The sequence below is a fragment of the Schistocerca nitens genome, chromosome 10, assembly GCF_023898315.1.
Source record: "Schistocerca nitens isolate TAMUIC-IGC-003100 chromosome 10, iqSchNite1.1, whole genome shotgun sequence".
Lineage (NCBI taxonomy): Eukaryota > Metazoa > Arthropoda > Insecta > Orthoptera > Acrididae > Schistocerca > Schistocerca nitens.
Window position 1 is genome coordinate 163,704,969 of NC_064623.1, and position 19,192 is coordinate 163,724,160.

General features: G+C 44.4%; 1 protein-coding gene across 2 annotated transcripts in view; it reads right to left on the reverse strand.

The window, feature by feature from the left end:
• Positions 1–19,192, reverse strand: part of LOC126210502 (mRNA decay activator protein ZFP36L1) — a 173,920-nt gene that overhangs the window by 22,380 nt on the left and 132,348 nt on the right. The window contains exon 1 of one of the 2 annotated variants that reach the window (XM_049939746.1): positions 17,617–17,769. The exons of the other annotated variant lie outside the window; for it this stretch is intronic. Coding sequence (XP_049795703.1) covers positions 17,617–17,691 — 75 coding nt within the window. The 5' untranslated portion in view covers positions 17,692–17,769. Of the gene's footprint in view, positions 1–17,616; positions 17,770–19,192 lie in introns of those variants that run through there. 2 annotated transcript variants of the gene reach the window in all.

Here is a 19,192-nt window from a genome sequence, read left to right on the forward strand (position 1 = left end):
AGAGAGAGAGAGAGAGAGAGAATGAATGAATTTTGTATGACATATCAAAACATCTTTTTAATGTCAAGGAAACTTCAACATCTCAACCCCCGTCTCCGAAATATGACTCAGTGTCCCGATTTTCCCGATCTCCTGACTTTTTGAAAGACGTCGACACCGTGGTGACGTTCGCGCAGAATGTTTGTTTCTCGAGCCTGGAGATTGAAAGCTTTGTCGCACAACCTCTCTCAGTTTTTGAACTTTTTCGACTACAATGGGAAGTGCACGAAGCGATAGGCCAGACGAGTGCAGCTGACCTTGCTCTCGGCATGAAAAAAAACGAAAATGGCCGCTGCCATACGCGCTTCCGGCATTACTCGCTCCAGAGAAGCGCACTTGTATGTTATTTTTACGGAACATCCGGGGCTCCCGCGATAACGCGGAAGTATCCTGCGAAGGACGACCCGCCTTATACGCAATTCCTTCGACTTCTGAATGCCCTCTAACAGCTGCCGACCTTCACAGCAATTACAGAACTGTTGCGCAGATAGCTAAGATTGTTTCCGAACAATGTCATTTTTTCTGTAATCATTACACATCAGTGACTTTCACAGGGTGAGTCACGTTGGCTCAGTACCGAAGTACCAGACTATGGAGTAAAATTCGATCCTCTGGGATTCAGTCCTTGTATCCTTAACTGCCACTTATCACTTCTATCCTCTCGTGATTCGCAAATCACGTTAAATTTTTGATCCTCCTGTATATGTCAGTTCAAAGGTCGGAAGAAGGCGACGGCATACTACCCTCCAACACGACCGTGCCTAGTAAAGCAGTGGTATTCAACCTTCAGGTTGACTGCAGCTTTATCTTTAAAAAACAACAACTTACTGAAGACTTATCGTAAATGTTACAAAATATCTGTGCCACCGATACGTAGGCGGTGGTGCTGGACTACGAAGTGGCCGTTTCCAATACCGGACGTGGAAGAAATTTTCACCTCCAATATTTGGCCAGAACGGGGAGGAGAAAGGTAGGGTATACTTCTGTATCGCTAGACTTTGCGCTAATTGCTAGACTTAATCCCAAAACTACTCGAATGATACCATGCGACAGCTGGCGTTCCGAACGTCGGTGCTATTCCGAAGGGCCGGCCTGTGTGACCGAGCCGTTCTAGGCGCTACAGTCTGTAACCGCGCGACCGCTACGGTCGCAGGTTCGAATCCTGCCTCGGGCATGGATGTGTGTGATATCCTTAGGTTAGTTAGGTTTAAGTAGTTTTAAGTTCTAGGGGACTGATGACCTCGGCAGTTAAAGCCATCTGAACCATTTATTCCGAAGGATGGAGAAAATCAACTTGGTAACAGGGCTGTAGGGAACGTCCAGTACAGTAAAATTTTCCCGACAGGTCGGAAATGCACCCTTGTGGAGCTATGGACATATGATTGCGTATCAACGACAAGCGTACGGAAACGTGCCTTTGAAGTAACTTGCTCCAGATAATATTCGTTGCACTAGAGCGCACAATTTCTAATTACACTAACTGAACCTTATAATTTCAGCGTAACAGTCGACACTAGGCAAACTTTGAATTCCTATCCTTGGCTTTGCTACGACAAACGAGAATTTGCTGCGTTGGTTACTGCGCAACCCACTAAAAAGGAACTACGTCAGAAGTACAATACTGATGTAATGTGGTCGTCATGTGGAAGGTGCAATGTTATTCACAATAAAAATCAAAAGCCACGATTTTAATTTTTGCTGACGTACAGACAGCATGAACGAACTTTTATTGTAATAAGTACAGTAACTCAAATGTAAACACAGGCAATGATCAAACATGAAACAAATTAAACTGTAAAAAATCCTTTTGTTCTCAGATCACGTATTATGCAGCAGATACCAAAATTCCTCCTGCAACATCGCTCTAAAGATGAGACTGTAGAAGAAATGATTGGCGTTAACACAGAAGCGCTTAGTCGGACACGGTAAGCGCGTTGGTGAGACTACCCCAATGCTGTCTCTAGCAGGTTTGCAACACTGCGTGTTGATTTTCGAAGTCGTGCTTTTCAATAGCTGATGGTTTACTTTGGCCGACTGTTGTAGCGGCATGCACGATAGTCACGAAATTGATCACGTTGACTACAAGTTTCCACGAAACTGAATCGGTGTAACAGCCCAGCGATAATAGCCTGGGGATACAACGCCCATACTCCATTCCCAGGTCCCATCGAAAGAGATGGGTGGACTGTTGGTGTCGAATGTTCGAGCTTGAGAAGTCGTCGGTCTCAAGATGACGTCATACAAGTAGATGAAGAGAGGAAACCACAGGGAAGCAGTGCTTGAAATATAAGGGGTGGATGAGCAGAAAACGTCTCAAAGGCATGTTTAACATGCTTTGAATCAGTTTAGTTGTCAATTGTTTTCAGAAGAACGCCGTGTACAATCTGAAGTATAACAATATTTTGTCAAATGAGCAATCATTTTCATGATTTTTCTCTTCTATAGATACATTTTAGCAGGCGAGTGCAACACAAACGTACGTATGTGCGTAAGGCAGGGTTAACTATCAAAACTGCCGCTCGTCGGCTGACGTTTCATGGCCGTAACTCTACATTGGTGCATTTCCGACACACGGTTGTCTGCAAAACCGTCACAAGATCCGCTGCAACATGAACACAACAAGAAACACTGCACAGCTGCCAGAAGCTTCGCAGTCTGCTTACAGCTAGCTGGAGATGGTCGCGCCCGCCTGTATACACGGGCGTGGCTATAAATACGGGCAAGGCCCGTTTTCACGGAGGCTAGAGTATTTCTGACCGCCTGGCCGGCCGCTGGAGGCTTTTCTTGGAGAGGGCACTTCTCCAGCCGCCACCTACCGGGCCTCAACTACCTTCTCCCGTAACACTATCCCAGTCAACCACCTTGCTCAAGATGTGGAGGAACACGATTTCGCTTGAATTCTACTGCCAAGTGCCGTTTGTTACGCCACAATATTCGTCTTTCGAAGATCCCTATTCAGTCGGCGAATTTTCCAGTAAAAGATTTTTGTTACTGAATCTATTTTAACACTGTGTAAGGTTTTCTTGTCAGTATCTCCTTTCCCCACAAAATTTGGAGTTAGCTCCTACAATCATTTGTCGTACATCGAGCGATTCAATAAGAAAGGTTCAAAGTTTTGACGCAGCTGCGCTGTTTGTAGCAAAAAATGGCGACTACACAACAGGAGAAATCATTCTGTGATGGAAACTGCACAAAGTCAATCCATTGTTCAAGTGCAAAGTTCAATTCCAACGGCGATTCTGCAGGAAGCAGATTTCAGACTGGCATAAAAAACATACGCAAGGGGAAGAAGACTCGTCAGCCACGCACATCTGGTGAAAATTTCGAGCGCATCCGAGATGCGTGTAACGGACCCCTCGGCAAGTCCACAAAACGGGCAAGCCAGGAACCTCAGCATCCTCAAACTGCGCCTCAAGCCTTACAAGCTGCTGTTACTGCAGCGACTGCGTCCCGGCGACCATAACACAAGATCAGAATTTTGCATTTCAAGTCTCCAGGATATGTCAGAGGGCGCTTTTTCCGGATGACTCATCCTTTTGGGCGAACCGATGTTTCACTTACCGAATAATGTATACCGCCATAGTTTAAAAATTTGGGGGTCGTCGATCATGAAATAGATTCGCCGAACCAATGGGGTTTGTGCCGTTAACGTTCACAAAGTTTACTGACACTTAGTCTTTGCGGAGGAAACAGTGGTAGGAATGTCGTACCTAGTCGTGCTGCAAAATTGGTTGTTTCTTCAACTTCACGAATATTTGAATGATTTCGTTTTTATGCATGACGGCACCACGCCTCACTTCCTCCCTGACATTTGGCAATATTTTAACAGCAGTATTCCACAACGTTGCAGTGGAACAGGTCACCAGATCCCACATATTGCAATTTTTTTTTCTGTGTGGGTACATAAATGACTGTCTTTGTCCCGTCCACGGCAGCTGCTCTTGAAGAGCTGCGATGTCTAATTGTTGCAGCTGTTGATTCAATAAGGAGGACCTGTTGATTCGTGTGTGGAATGAAGTGGACTACCGTTTCGATGTCTTTAGAGTAACGCAAGCTGTTCATGTTGTGTGTGTATAGTGTGTGGGTGCGAACATAAAACTCTGAACTGTCCTCTGTCCAATGACATGCGTGATGTGTTTCAATCTTTCATGGTTTGACAGGAACACACAACTGAAATCTGTTCTTTAATTTTGAATCACCATGTAGTGTCATTTCAATCTCTCCAACGAGGAATATTCGAAAGTTTTGTAGGTAAACGACTGCAGTACAGTCCACACTGATGTCAAGCGCCGCAATGGCGTACCAAGCCTTCACGAGCCAACACAAAATGCCGCAGAGCATTGACGAAGTGGGCTACCGTCCGGTGATTCGTATTCGGCAGCAGTGGAAGTGTTGCAGTTGTGTCAGGCGAATTACGATACGGTTCTACACTTCATCGTCCGCTTCCGTAGCCTGGAAATCAGCGCGTCTGACTGCCATGGGGAGGACCCGAGTTGCATTCCCGGTGTGCCAGGGATTTTTCCTTTGTGACGCCCACTGAGGAGCTACTGCACCGAGTAGAAGCGGTTCCAGGTCATGCGGTGTGCTGACCCTACGCCCATCCATACCGTATGAAATTACCCCACTGGTATGAGGACGAAACGGCGGTCGGCTAATACCGATGGGCCCGCCAGGGCCTCAGGACCGAGTTTGCTTTTATTTCACTTTATCAGTAGGCTGAGACGCCTTGTTCTGGCTCCGTTACCACGGATAATGTAGCGCGGGCATATCAATCTTCCAGGACTGCAATAGAAACCCGCAAACGAACAACATTTTTTTCTCCCAGACAACGATTAAAACATTATGACGAACTCTAACCAACTTAAAGAGCTTTTCGCACGCGTAAATCAATGACAAATAGAATGTATGTAAGGCCAATGTCTCACACTGTCCGTGAAAATTTAATTTTCTTCGTTTCCTCAAATATTTTAACGAAGCAGTTGCTCGCGAACTGATGCAACTTGTGAGTCGAAACGCCTAACATTTCAGACTCATTCAAAGTAACTGGATACAAGAAATTCGGAGCAGAATGGCACTTTCAATCCACAATTCAGAATCATCTCACACCGCAATTGAAAGTTAAACTCTTAATTGGTTTTTCACGTCTGCATTACAAATCAACCTATGCATAAACCTAGGTTTCCTTAAATGCTCAATTTTTTTATTTGAAGTGTATTACTTCGACGTGTAATCCGGAGGTATGCCTTCATCTGAAGATACGCGCCTAGCTAGAAACAGGCAGTGCAAGATTGAACTAGTTACCACTAAACCTACTACTAGCACAAACTAATTCCACTTCTTCCAAGACCCACCATCAACTCCTTCGTCTCGAAATTTCCCATTTCATCAGCTCTGAGCGATGCCTTCCCTTCTTCGAAGAACAGGATGGCACGACTGTTTGGCAGATAATCGTCAAGGAAACGAAAATGATCTTTCCTCCAGCGGGACCGGACAACCGCATCCTCTTCTGAGAAACGTTTTTGCATGCAGAACTGGAACCCAGCGTTTGTTCCTTCGGAAGTGTGGTTGCGCGTGCGGTACGAACTACTGTGAAATTTGGAAGAGCATGTTTCACAAGGCCATTTCACAACACATACTTCCCCATACACGAAATATAATTGTTCCTTTTGCAAGCATATATTACACGATAAAGAATAGTAATATTGCAGCAGTAGTATTCCATCTGGAGACTAGTCTGATGCAGCTCTCCATGCTACTTTATCCTGCGCAAGGCTTCGTCTCAGAATAACTGCTGCACCCGACATCCTTCTGAATCCGCTTACCGTATTCGTCTCTTAATGTCCCTCCCTCTCTCCCTTCCCACTTCCAACAGTAGACTGGTGACCCCCTTCATGTCTTGAGAAGCTGTCCTATTAGCCGATGCCTTCTTGTTGCACCGCAGATTTCTTTTCTTCTCTATTCTATTCAGTACCTCGTTAATTACGTGATCTAACAATCTAATCTTCAGCATTCTTCTGTAGCACCACATCTCAAACACTATTCTCTTCTTGCCCAAACTGTATATTGTCTAAGTTACACTTCACTGTGAAGTATCTATCAAATTACATTAAAAAAATAACACGTTCGTGCCAAGACTGTCGAATGGTAGTCGTTTTGCTGAAGCTGACACTCTTATATAATACAATGGAAACTAAAGTACAGAAAGTCCACTAATGTTACTCTGGTAAAGAGATAAATATCTACTCTTTAAAGAAAATAACTGGACCTTTGCGCCGCCATGGGGCAGATGGCCTCGTCACGCATGTAACTGATTCACACATTTTTGGGTTTATGAAGAAATCTGTCTTTGTCTTTTCTCTTTACATCCTATTTTGTAACTTCTCTACTCATCGGAAGTGGCAATACAACTGCACAACCAAGAATTTGCAAACGACTAGTTACGCCATGGAAGTCTGAAGTGTCGGACGAATGAAATTCGTCTGCGACTACAAGTGATACGTCAGATGTACAGCTCATTTCTACTGTCTTGGAATAAGATTTAAACACACGCACGTTAAGACTCTGTAACTGCTTATACTAAAAGAAATTGGATCTTGACATCTACGTCACTAAACTGACTGAGCACAGTCCCTGCTGTTCAATTGGCGATAGAACGGCTTCCCGTTGGAATACAGATTTGACATTAAATAATTCGTGCAATTATTTATCAAATTTAAAACGTCAGAATCTAGTCAGTCACAGGTACGATGTTGTACTAAGGTTTTAACAATTTATGCCAAGTACTACATTTAAACTACATTATTCAATATTTGAGAATTAGAGTGCTTAGCAACTTCCAACACAGTCTGCGAAATGTCAAACTTTTTCTAAATTTTTTCTCGCTTACACACTTGTCAAATACAGGTTGTGCCAGGAAGAACGGCTTATACTTGGGGATATGACGGGAACTATCATTCGAAGCAAGAAAGTCTACTTAACACGGGCTCTCAACTGCCTACAGTAAGATGAGCACTTGTTCGTCTTCGCTACTGTGGAACACGTCTTCCGCTGAAGAAGGGAAATCCCCATCGCACGCCCCTCACATTTAGTGACAGAATGGTCCAGTGGATGATGATGATGATGGTGAGTCCCATACTCCTTCACAGAGCGTGCGGGAGCGACCCGGGAGACACGCGCCGCCTAACTAACCAAGGTCCTAGTGGAGGTGGTTTGCCATTGCCTTCCTCCGACCGTAATGGGGATGAATGATGATGATGAAGACGACACAACAACACCTAGTCATCTCGAGGCAGGAAAAATCCCTGACCCCGCCGGGAATCGAACCCGGGACCCCGTGCTCGGGAAGCGGGAACCCTACCGCGAGACCACGAACTGTGGATAGCCCGGTAAAAACTCAACACGAATGAAGCATCAAGGTATTTTGAACTGAGAAAAAGGAAGAAAAATAGAAACAGTAAACGGTCCAAGCTCAAGAAGCGCAACATTGAGCAAAGGGCAATAACCCCAGCGTCGTGGCTGTGTGGTGTCTGTGTTTGACTGAAGCGGGACGTCCTTCACAAAATTATAAACTTTCCGTCCAGTCACTCACGTGCCTGTTCTCATTCTGAAGCCTTGACAATAGTCATACAACCAATTGGTCACAGAATGTCATGTGGTAAGAATATATTACTGTCCGAAGTAAATGATGTACAGTGAGCAGGCGAGATGCCGCACTGACCTTTCAGAAAAGTGAAAAACAACAAATAAGCGCAGGTGTGGACTATGTTACAACAAAGAAATTCAAAACTTCCAAAACGGAACGCGAGAGTCGTTTCATATAGTACTAAGAAGAACAAATAGGAGATACGTACGTCTGGCAACCCCTTCCTTGCGCCTCACTGTTGCGGACGTTACACAGTTCGTAATTCTGTGGTTCGTAATCCAACAGCATAACCGCGACGCTTTGGCTACTCGTATTCGCTCGATGTTGCACATCTTACGTCATCTGAAGCTTGGACAATTCACTGTTTCTATTTTTCTTCTTTTTGTCAATGTTCAGTACACCTCCTTCCTGTTTTCATGCTTGATCTGGGGTAAGTTTTTGACGGCTTATCCAGTGGACCATCTTACCAATAAATCTGGGCTGGGGATGGGCTGTTCACGTGCTAGTAATAACGGTTATGAAATCCATCCCCAACTAGATATTTTTCCTCGAATGATCATTCTTGTCATATCCCTAAATATTGACCTTTCTTCCTGGGACATCCTACATTTTACACACTACCTTATTTGTAAAGTAATCAGTCTTTTTTCTTGGAAGTATGGAGTGCAGGGGTTACTGCTGCTATACAGGGTGTTACAAAAAGGTACGGCCAAACTTTCAGGAAACATTCCTCACACACAAATAAAGAAAAGATGTTATGTGGACATGTGTCCGGAAACGCTTAATTTCCATGTTAGAGCTCATTTTAGTTTCGTCAGTATGTACTGTACGTCCTCGATTCACCGCCAGTTGGCACAATTGAAGGAAGGTAATGTTGACTTCGGTGCTTGTGTTGACATGCGACTCATTGCTCTACAGTACTAGCATCAAGCACATCAGTACGTAGCATCAACAGGTTAGTGTTCATCACGAACGTGGTTTTGCAGTCAGTGCAATGTTTACAAATGCGGAGTTGGCAGATGCCCATTTGATGTGTGGATTAGCACGGGGCAATAGCCGTGGTGCGGTACGTTTGTATCGAGACAGATTTCCAGAACGAAGGTGTCCCGACAGAAAGACGTTCGAAGCAATTGATCGGCGTCTTAGGGAGCACGGAACATTCCAGTCTATGACTCGCGACTGGGGAAGACCTTGAACGACGAGGACACCTGCAATGGACGAGGCAATTCTTCGTGCAGTTGACGATAACCCTAATGTCAGCGTCAGAGAAGTTGCTGCTGTACAAGGTAACGCTGACCACGTCACTGCATGGAGAGTGCTGTACCATGTACGGCGTGTGCAGGCACCATCAGCAGCTGATTGGCCTCCACCGGTACACTTCTGCGAATGGTTCATCCAACAATGTGTCAATCCTCATTTCAGAGCAAATGTTCTCTTTACGGATGAGGCTTCATTCCAACGTGATCAAATTGTAAATTTTCACAATCAACATGATGGGCTGACGAGAATCCGCACGCAATTGTGCAATCACGTCATCAACACAGATTTTCTGTGAACGTTTGGGCGGGCATTGCTGGTGACGTCTTGATTGGGTCCACCTACGCTCAATGGAGCACGTTATCATGATTTCATACGGGATACTCTACCTGTGCTGCTAGAACATGTGCCTTTACAAGTACGACACAACATGTGGTTCACGCACGATGGAGGGTGGATGCATGTATCCTCGCTAACGGAGGACATTTTGAACATTTCCTGTAACAAAGTGTTTGAAGTCACGCTGGTACGTTCTGTTGCTGTGTGTTTCCATTCCATGATTAATGTGATTTGAAGAGAAGTAATAAAATGAGCTCTAACATGGAAAGTAAGCGTTTCCTGACACATGTCCACATAACATGTCCTTTCTTTGTGTGTGAGGAATGTTTCCTGAAAGTTTGGCCGTACCTTTTTGTAACACTTGTGTATAAATGGGAGAAAGCCGGAGTTTTACGACAGCCAAGACTGGTCCGCGTTATTAAAAGTAATTGCCTCAGCCGTAGTGGAGACGCGTGTTGTGGCGCGACTGGCGCCGCCCCTCCTGATACAGGCCTTCCGCTGATAAGGCGAGGGGGGGGGGGAGTGATACCGATATAGCAGCTTCTGGTTCTTTCTGCTCGTAAACAAACGAGCGTCTACAGTCTCGGAGCAGTTTATCAACAGCGCTTCAAGGGTCTCTTCTCAACTGCTACTTAGAGCAGTTTTTGTAAGTATCTTTTATGTACGGACGTACTGACTGGAATAGCATCACGGGTCACCAGGTTTTACTGTCATCCCCAGGATCTGTCACGATACTCTTCCTCGGAATCTTAAATTAGCAATACGTTGGCAGGAAGACGAAAATGAAACTTAATCAGTGGAGCACACCAAAACTGCCAACAGAATGTACATAAAAAACGAAATTATTTCATTTACATAATGGCAATATATGTGATGATTAGCGACCCGCTCCGACTTTGCACGGGTAACCCCTAAGTTATCGACGATCGAACGGCTTGTCTTGAGTAGTGACAAATTATTTACTCCTAACTTTCACGTGTAATTCGGAAGATACGCCTCCACGTGCAGACAGAAAAAAGGACTAACTTAGAAACAACCTCGTATTACATTGTGCTTCAACAATTTCAACCTTTCAGAAAAGTACCTATATCCACTGTCTTACTATTTAACTGAAATCATGCATTAGGCGGGAACGAGACGATGTATAAAATAAAAATGGTGTAAAGTGAACGCTCACTCTTACCATTATTGGCATCTCTTGCATAAGGATTAAACAACTACACAGTTTTACTGTTCGGTGGCAACTGAAACTTGGCGCAAAGAAAACATTCGAAGGTTATAATTAGTGTGCCATCGTCGGACATCGTAAGGCAAAGCACACATTTGCTAGTCGAATATATCTAATTCTAAGCCTGTTGACACATTGTTAGTGCTGCTTTTATATATTATGTAACAGTATGATGATCTTTATGTGACATACTACAAATCAATGAATAAATGTTGACGGAATGGTACTAGTTGGTTCAAATGGCTCTGAGCACTATGGGACTTAACATCTGTGGCAATCAGTCCCCTAGAACTTAGAACTACTTAAACCTAACCAACCAAAGGACGTCACACACCTTCATGCCCGAGGCAGCACTCGAACCTGCGACCGTTGCAGTCGCGCGGGATACTAGTTGGTTTGCACCAAAACCTGACCAGATCATCGACACGCACGCGCACACACACGCGCACACGCGCACACACACGCGCACACACACGCGCACACACAAAATACGTGTGCTTCTTTTTATAAACCTGAAGCAGACAGAAAAAACCTAGATGCAAGGCAACAATTATTCGTTCTTGTTAGTATCCCTAAGAAATGCCACCAGAAGTTGTGTGTGTGAGGCTATTATGGTCGCTACGAACTTTTCTCCTGCTTTTGCCTCGATGAAGTTGTGTGTGCTACTTATTTCTGAAAGCTTCAGGCAGCTGCATAGATATACCCACTGAAACCTAGAACACGTTTTTGGTTTGAAGCAGCTCTCTATGCTAGGCCATTCATAACAACTCATCTCTGCGTTAGCTACTGCAACCTATATCCTGCATAGCTGCAGTCAATTCTTCGTCCTTCGCTACAGAATTATCGTTCCTAGAACTTCCCACTATTAATGAATAAACTACTACTTTATACTTCAGAATGTAGCCTGTCAACTGCATCCAATCGGTTGGGTAACAACGATTTAGTTTTAAATTTTTTCCGTTGTAACACCATTCCAATTTCTCTCACAATATACCCAGAAAAAAAAACGCAATTTCTTATGTAGTAACATCTCCTCTCTCACTTTCCTCGTAAACTAAATGTAGTGGAGAGCTCAGGGAATTTCAATACGATGATACAGCTGAATTTCCGTTTCGCCGACAAATCCTGGAACGACCCTTGACGCATAAACGATGTGTGTTTTCGACGGAAGCTAGGCTGGCAGTTGCGGTGTCCTCCGCCAGGTCGGCGCTGCAGACGGCACCGCTCGCCCGAAGCTGTGGCCTTCCCGCCCAATTTTTCCCCCATTAGTTACGGAAGCTGCCACTTGGAGCCGCTGCCAGCAGTTGCAGAGAAATAACCGCGAAAACAAGCCAGCTACCAGCCCTTGGAAAATTTCTCACTATGGGCAGCGGGCTCCTAAACTTAGGAGCGTGTGCTATTTCCCGTCACACAACTAAGGTAGTTATTTGTTTGTCGCACTTCCCATAAAATGGCACAATGTCTCTTCACGGCAACGTGAAGAGTTGGCTCTATTTCAGACACTCAAAATAGCAAAAAAGAAGGAACTTTTTCGGCTCAACCCCGTCCTTTGTCCTTTTGATGGCAAAAAATACCGCCTCTGGTTAAAAACCTTGAAAATTAGACAATCTAAATAAAGTGACAACCTAACGATATTTATCACGCCGTATTCCAATCCACGGTCATGTTAACGCCTCCTTTGTTATTTCCCCGAGGTGGCTGCCGAAAGCTATGAGTCACAAAGAACAAGAAAAATACAAATCCATCTCTTGAGGGCAATGTAACCGTCAGAAGTTGCAGCAACATACGGATGTCATGCAAAATACTAATTCGTTTGTGCAAGACTTAGGTTAACAATACTCAATACAGCAGCATCATTTTTAATATAGACTGCTCAGTCTCGACTGGAATGCACTCTTATCATGCTCTAATCGTTGGTTATCATCTCTGCATTATCACAAGCAATCTTAAGTGGCAATGCTGACTACTTTCCAGAAAAATATACTTAAATGGGTACGTCACTTTAACCTATAATGGGGCACGGTACATACTTACACAGCTAATAATGTTTCAAGTCTTGCTAATCTACAGGAACGTAAAAATTCCATGAACTTTCAATCATAAGAATCAAATTCACTCCATTACAGAACTATTTATAATGTTAGACAAGTCGCTGAAAGAAATCTACCACGTAGCAAAGAAAGTAATACACGAATACGATACGCCAAAACGTCGTTGTCAACAACTTATAGAAACATATGTGGAGCAATTATTCCCATGCCATCCTTGGATGTACAATCTACGACATTTCTCGGCTCCATAAACATCCTGTTAAAAGCTTTGACGTCTGATTTAGAATCCCGGAAATTAGTTTTGCGCCGATACAGTATGTGCTACATTCTACAGATACTAACCCACAATCTTCGACCATATTATGACACTACAGCGGTCGGAAAGTACTGGACACGAAATATGTTCCGATCGAATCGCCAAGGAAGATTTTTTTACTTTCATTCCTAACAATTCTCTGCAATTACTTTGTGCTTCTACTATGTGGAGAAAGAGGGAATGAGAAGACTTTGTGAGTAAAAGAATTATTTTATTCTCTCAACGTTACTTTCAGCTGAAGAGAGATCCATAGGACTGGAGCCATTATTTCAAGATAGAGAAATATTTGGACCTCATTTTACATGCAACACCTTCATGAGGAATCTGACACCAAACCAAAGACTCCGCGAGTATCATTGATTAAATCGTTTACCAGCCGAGTCGCTGAGTACTGTCGCAACTTTTCGACGAGTTTTCTAGTAGCCACTTTCAGGTTTCTGCCTGTAGATGAGTAGTAAACTCGTGGAAACTTTGCGACAATGAGGCGCCAAGACTGTTGACGGCCCATGATTTCATCAACTGACTTAGTACGTCTTTTAGTTACAGATGCCCTCTCTAAGGTCTAAGAGAACTTGTAGTTTCAATAAGACGTTTGTTCACGACAAGATTTTAAACACTGCAATTTGCTAAAAGTGAAGCGCATACGAGATATCTGCGTTCAATGTGACAGGCTTTCGATTTATGGCTTTCTTTTGTATATTCGTATAGGCTCGTCCAGCTATCTTCTACCGATTTGCTTATTTTACTCGACGTAAAACCTTGTGTAAGCCTGTACATCGTCGGTATACACCAACAAACATATACTTGAGTGTAATTGCGCAACTTGCATGAATGAAAATCGATCAGACTTCAGTCAGTCAGCTTTGATAGTTCTAATGTCTGAGTAAAATTACGCTGATGACGATCAAGCATTCACTCCAGTTACGTGTCTGGGCGTCTTACACGCACGGCACCACCTAACTGGGCAAACCTACCGAGTTAGGTGCGGAAATTCCACGAACAGACCACGTATCAGGTGATACTATTCAGTATCTCCTGTTGTTCTGCGTAGTGGGACACACTTCTTCGAATGCGAGTCCCAACAAACACGAAGCGGCGAGAAGTGTGTATTCCTCGTGCGTTTACGGCGCAAATCGCACGCAGCAGAACCAGGAGGGAGTCCACGGCAGTGCTTGTTAAGGACCAGTCGCTGAGCAGCGCGCATCTGAATGTAAAATTGCCGAAATCGCCACTCAGTATGTCAACGGTCCACTTCGCGCTTTCGCAAGGCACGCCCACTCAGCCACCGTGACCATCTGCCAACCTCGTCTAGGACGGATCTCTCTCCTTTGCAGTACCAAAAGGTACGCACAATGAATGCATATGACCTGAAACAATTCGTTTGTGCAAATTAGTACCTAACTCGTAACTGTGGAACTGCGGATCAGTATGGAGGAGTCAGAGCTCCTGTGAGCCATGACAGTTTTCTGATATTTCTCAACACACCCTACGCTCTGTACTTCTAAACGGCTTACAATGTCACACGGTCCCACTGCAAGTTGCCTGTCTAGCGGCTTCCAGGGGCGGCAACAATTTTATTTCCAGTGTTTATGTAATTTGTGAATTCAAAAGTTTCAAACACTGTCAAATTCATTAAAACGTATAATCTAAACAGTCTCACCGACGTCTCCTACAAAGTCACTGTAGGTGTTTGCTTCTCTTAATGTTCCACTGAAGCACCACGGGGCTTTGCCCGTCTGACTTCTAGTATGGCTGAATGGTATTTAGAAGAACAGCTTTTGTAGTTTATCTAAAGCATGTTTGCATGTATGATATATGTCTTAACTGTTACGCCATAAATTCTCTTGTTAATGTTGAGATTGGTCGCTTGTCTGAAGCATCAGGAAAATGGATTACTAGCTAGTGAATTAGTTGGTGGGACGAAGTAGGCGCCTTGTCAGAGTTTTCCTGATTTTATTTTAATGTAGGTGTAGATTGATGGTTCTTCTAAGAGGCCATTAATATGTCTGTCTGGTGTGTAGCAGTCTGCAGCGGCGCTGACACTGAGGATTCTGTTTTGGAGTCTGCATTTTTTTGCAGATGCCATTCTGCTGCCATAGACCAAGGGTATCGCTTTGTGTTTGTAAAAAAATCCAAGTTCCTCCTGGTTCCCACTCCACGTCACACAAAGCGGGTTGCAAATACATTCTAATGTAAGCAGCATATACTACTAACGATAGCACTGAAGTATTAGAAACTAAACGTCGAGTTTTTTTCCCCAGCAGCCTGAACACAAACGGTTCACCTGTACCTGCGGGGTCAGTGCGGTAGACAGCCAACAAAGAAGACCGGGTTCAGTTCCCGGCCGGAGCCATGATTTTCTCCGCTCGGGGACTGGATGTTGTCTTGTGTTATTTTTACATTCGTATCGTTATTACTGACACGAACGTCGCCTCAAATACACTGTGGTATCGTCTTTCTACTACTGAGATGCCTGCATGAGCACAAACCTAAAGACAAATTGAAATGAAAACTTCAAACGAACACATGTTTCTGGTCAACAGCTCATCAGGAAATAATGAGATAGGCACTTTACGAACTGCTTAAACTTAGTAAGCCACGACAGCTAAAGCCCATCACGTCATTCAAACTGACTATTCCATGTGTAACAGCATTACATGGAATGATGCAAACTGCTTATAAAGCGACACTCACTTCACACTGGAACATATCTAAAATGCACGCGCGATTCATACTCGAGCCGAACCAAAATCCGACGGTTAAGTACGATAGAGCAAAGCAAAAATGCTGTAAAACTTGTGGAAGTCTCCCGAGAAACCCTTCTTCAAAACAGACACTTCAGGACCAACGACAAGTTTTCTACAGACACTACTTCCATCCTCAGGCATGGACAGGAAGACCGCCATAAACGTGTTATACTATGAAGAACCTTCTGCCACCCACTGCATTGATTTGAAGCACACATATCTAGGATCTTATAACGAAATATTGGTCGTGTCGCCTCCGTATTCTGAGATTTAACTGATCAATTAGTTTTAATACGCATCGCCATGGGACAGCAGACTGGAAAAGGTAAGTGCTATCCCAAGATTTAAATATCGTGTGCTGCGCAAAAACAAACCCCCCCCCCCCCCCACACACACACACATTTTAGTACTTGTAGCCTACAGCATTTTCTGTAAGACCACAATTGACAGGAAAACGTTCAGTAACTGGATATCAAACCCAGAAGACTTAAGCATTTATAACGAAGAGTACAAGATGACTTCGCTGCATACAACTATACACTCTGGAATAATCACGCAATAAAAGCAGAACTTCAATTGTTATAATCCGGCAAGCCAATTTCGACCTTGCCATACGTGTTGGATGGATTACATTGTTTCCTGTACATTTTTCGATTGTTGGAAAGTTACAACAAGGCAATGCCGTGGTGTCCTTACGTCGTGTAAAAAGACTGTATTAACATCTTTGAAAATGGTGTAGGGTGATGGTGTGTACAACATGCAACAATTTCTAAAAATTGGAAGTGCGAACGTAACGTCTACTAGTGAACGAACATACCATCCGTCAGAAACCAGTTCAAGGAAAAGATAAGCAGTGCTGCCAATGTGACACTACGTAATTACTTATCCTTATTACAGGATAATACTCAGCATTAATCACAATTTTATCGATTACCTGTTTGCTGTCACAAGACTAGTCCGATCATCACACATGAATTTATTTGTTCATACGTCATTTAGCACTAATCTTTGGAATGACCTGCATTTTCCATTGTCTCTGCTGAGAGAAACACAGTAACCAAAGTGTGTTTGTCGTCGAGTCTAACTATTTATCCCGTAATGAACTCTAATACGTTCAGTGTCCCCATGACATATGATAAGCTATTATCAGATTCTTGAACAAGGTCTCACCATTAAACTACGAGAGGCTAGTAACGTGTATACAGGTCGCAGTGTGGTACATTACGACTACAGATTTCATGAATTTGTCCACGAAGGGAGACAACTGTACGCACCTCGCATTCCGCAGGAGCTGGGTTCAGAAGCAAGCTAGTGAGAGATATTTCATGCCCCTGAAATTGTGGTTGTGGTGGCAGACTTCTCTGTGGCGTAGCCCTCAAGTTCACTCTGGGTAGGAAAATGATAGTTTGGTTATGAGATGGCAACGCCAACAATGTGTATTCCAAATAAAAGATTAGCTCACAGACTGATTAGTTGTTTAACCTAATGTTTATGTTCTCGCAACATTACCGCAGTTTTCGCCATAAATACAAACTGAAAAATAAATTTGGGAAGCCTAAAGGGGCAAGTCTTCGACGACAATTCTAGACATATTAGGTGCGTAAACTACAGGAGTTCAAGGGAGTCCACTACACAGGTTTTACTTAAATCCCGCTCTGCCATCCTGTTTCACTGAAGCATTTCACTTCATGCTCATACCCAAATGGATTCCAAAGCACGGTCACAACGCCGTTATACTTCACTATCCCTGTCTGCCCTGGCAACAGTTATGCATCCCCAATGGTATGGGCATCGACAGTTTCGAAAACCCGTACACATGAAGAAGTATGTGAAGGATTTAATACATCGTATCGGGACACCCGAAGGTGAACGATCGATGTACACCTAATGCGAGATAGAATATAAGTTCGAGTGCCAGACTCTAGTCTCTATCGACTAGAGCCAACATGCCGAGCACCTACTGTGAGAAGCAACTACGACCATGAGAGTTAACATACCAGTATGAGCGGCGACGGCACACCAGCCAGGCGCAACTGGCAGATGTGCGTGCACGGGCACTGCGAGAGACACATGGCGGCTGCCCACGGTCCAGCTGACACGACCACACTTGACGGCACACTGAGACGAGACTGACAAACACTGCCTTATGCAAGGCGCGCGCCACGACACACTATAGGCCGTTATCTGTCCACCGCCTTCTCTGCTCCACTGCGCCGGCGCGAGAACTTCCAGCTTTAGCAGGCTGCGCCACAAGTGCGTCACAGCGTGCCACGAAAATAAGACGACTACTAACTGCCCCGCGCTTGACCACGCAACATCGCGTTCACAACTACGGTGTTTGGGAAAAGGAACTGGAGTGGGGGGTACACATTTCGATACCTGCGATTTACGTCAACGGTTCACAAAAATACTGGTGGTAGCTGAAGCGCTTTCGATGTTTCTCCGTTTAAAGCCTGTCAATTTCGCTACTGTTTTTATTCAAGCGGTTTCGCATTTGGTCGCTTTCCACGCCGAAAAATCGAGAATCGAACCACAGGCGTCCGCATTAGTAACAGCAACGCTAACCAGCGTACGACAGAAGAGCCCCAGGCGAAGTGAAACTTCTGGATACTACTTCGACAATATATACATACATCAAATAGGAAATAGTTTTCTAATGTTCTCGTGCATATTTATCTGATTATGAATCAGCTTTCGGCAGCTGAATGTCGCCAACACAAAAATTTCTTTACAATGAAATGAACACCCTTAGCTGCTTACAGGCGTTGACATACGTCAACGGGGACAGATGAAAATCATTCTAACGAGCTGCATGGTCACCGAGTAGTATATAAATATTACTTTTACAGAAGACACAAAAAGGACAACTATACACCCTCGTCACATTAAAATGAACACCCGTCAAAATCCTGAATTACAATATTCGGCAGCGGGGACGTTGCGAGACGTGCAGCAAGTCCTAAGATTCTAGCTGGTACACCGACTTCAATGCAGGGATCTGCTGTGCTTGGTGCGAAATGGCCCGATCGAGGTGGTCCCTCAGATTCTCGGCTGGGTTCAAATCCGAGGAGTCTGTTGGTCACGCGAATACGGTAAACTTGTCCCTGTGCTCTTCAAACTACTCACGTAAACTGCGGCATGTTGCACTGTCCTGATGGAAGATGCCATTGTGCAGAGGAATAACAAATTGCACGTACCGGTGGGCGTAGCCTCCTAGGATAGGAGATATAGTTATGCTGATCCACGCTGCCTTCCAGAATGACGTCACCCTGACAATTCCAAGAAAACATAACGCAGCCCACAACGCTCCCTCCTCCAGACTGGACCATCAGGCGATTGTTGCAGCATGTTTGCTTTCCAGTCCGACGACATATTCACCCAAAAAGGCAACTTGTCGCCACTCAGTGGATGTCCAGTTGCGGCACTGGGAGGGGGATTCAGCCTTCGTCGCCGATGAACATCAGTCGTCAGCGTAGGTGCACGAACTAGGCACCAGCTGCGGAGGCCCATAAGCAGCTACGTACGCATAACGGCCGTTGACGAGACGCTGTTGGTAGCCACTCGGTTCATCCG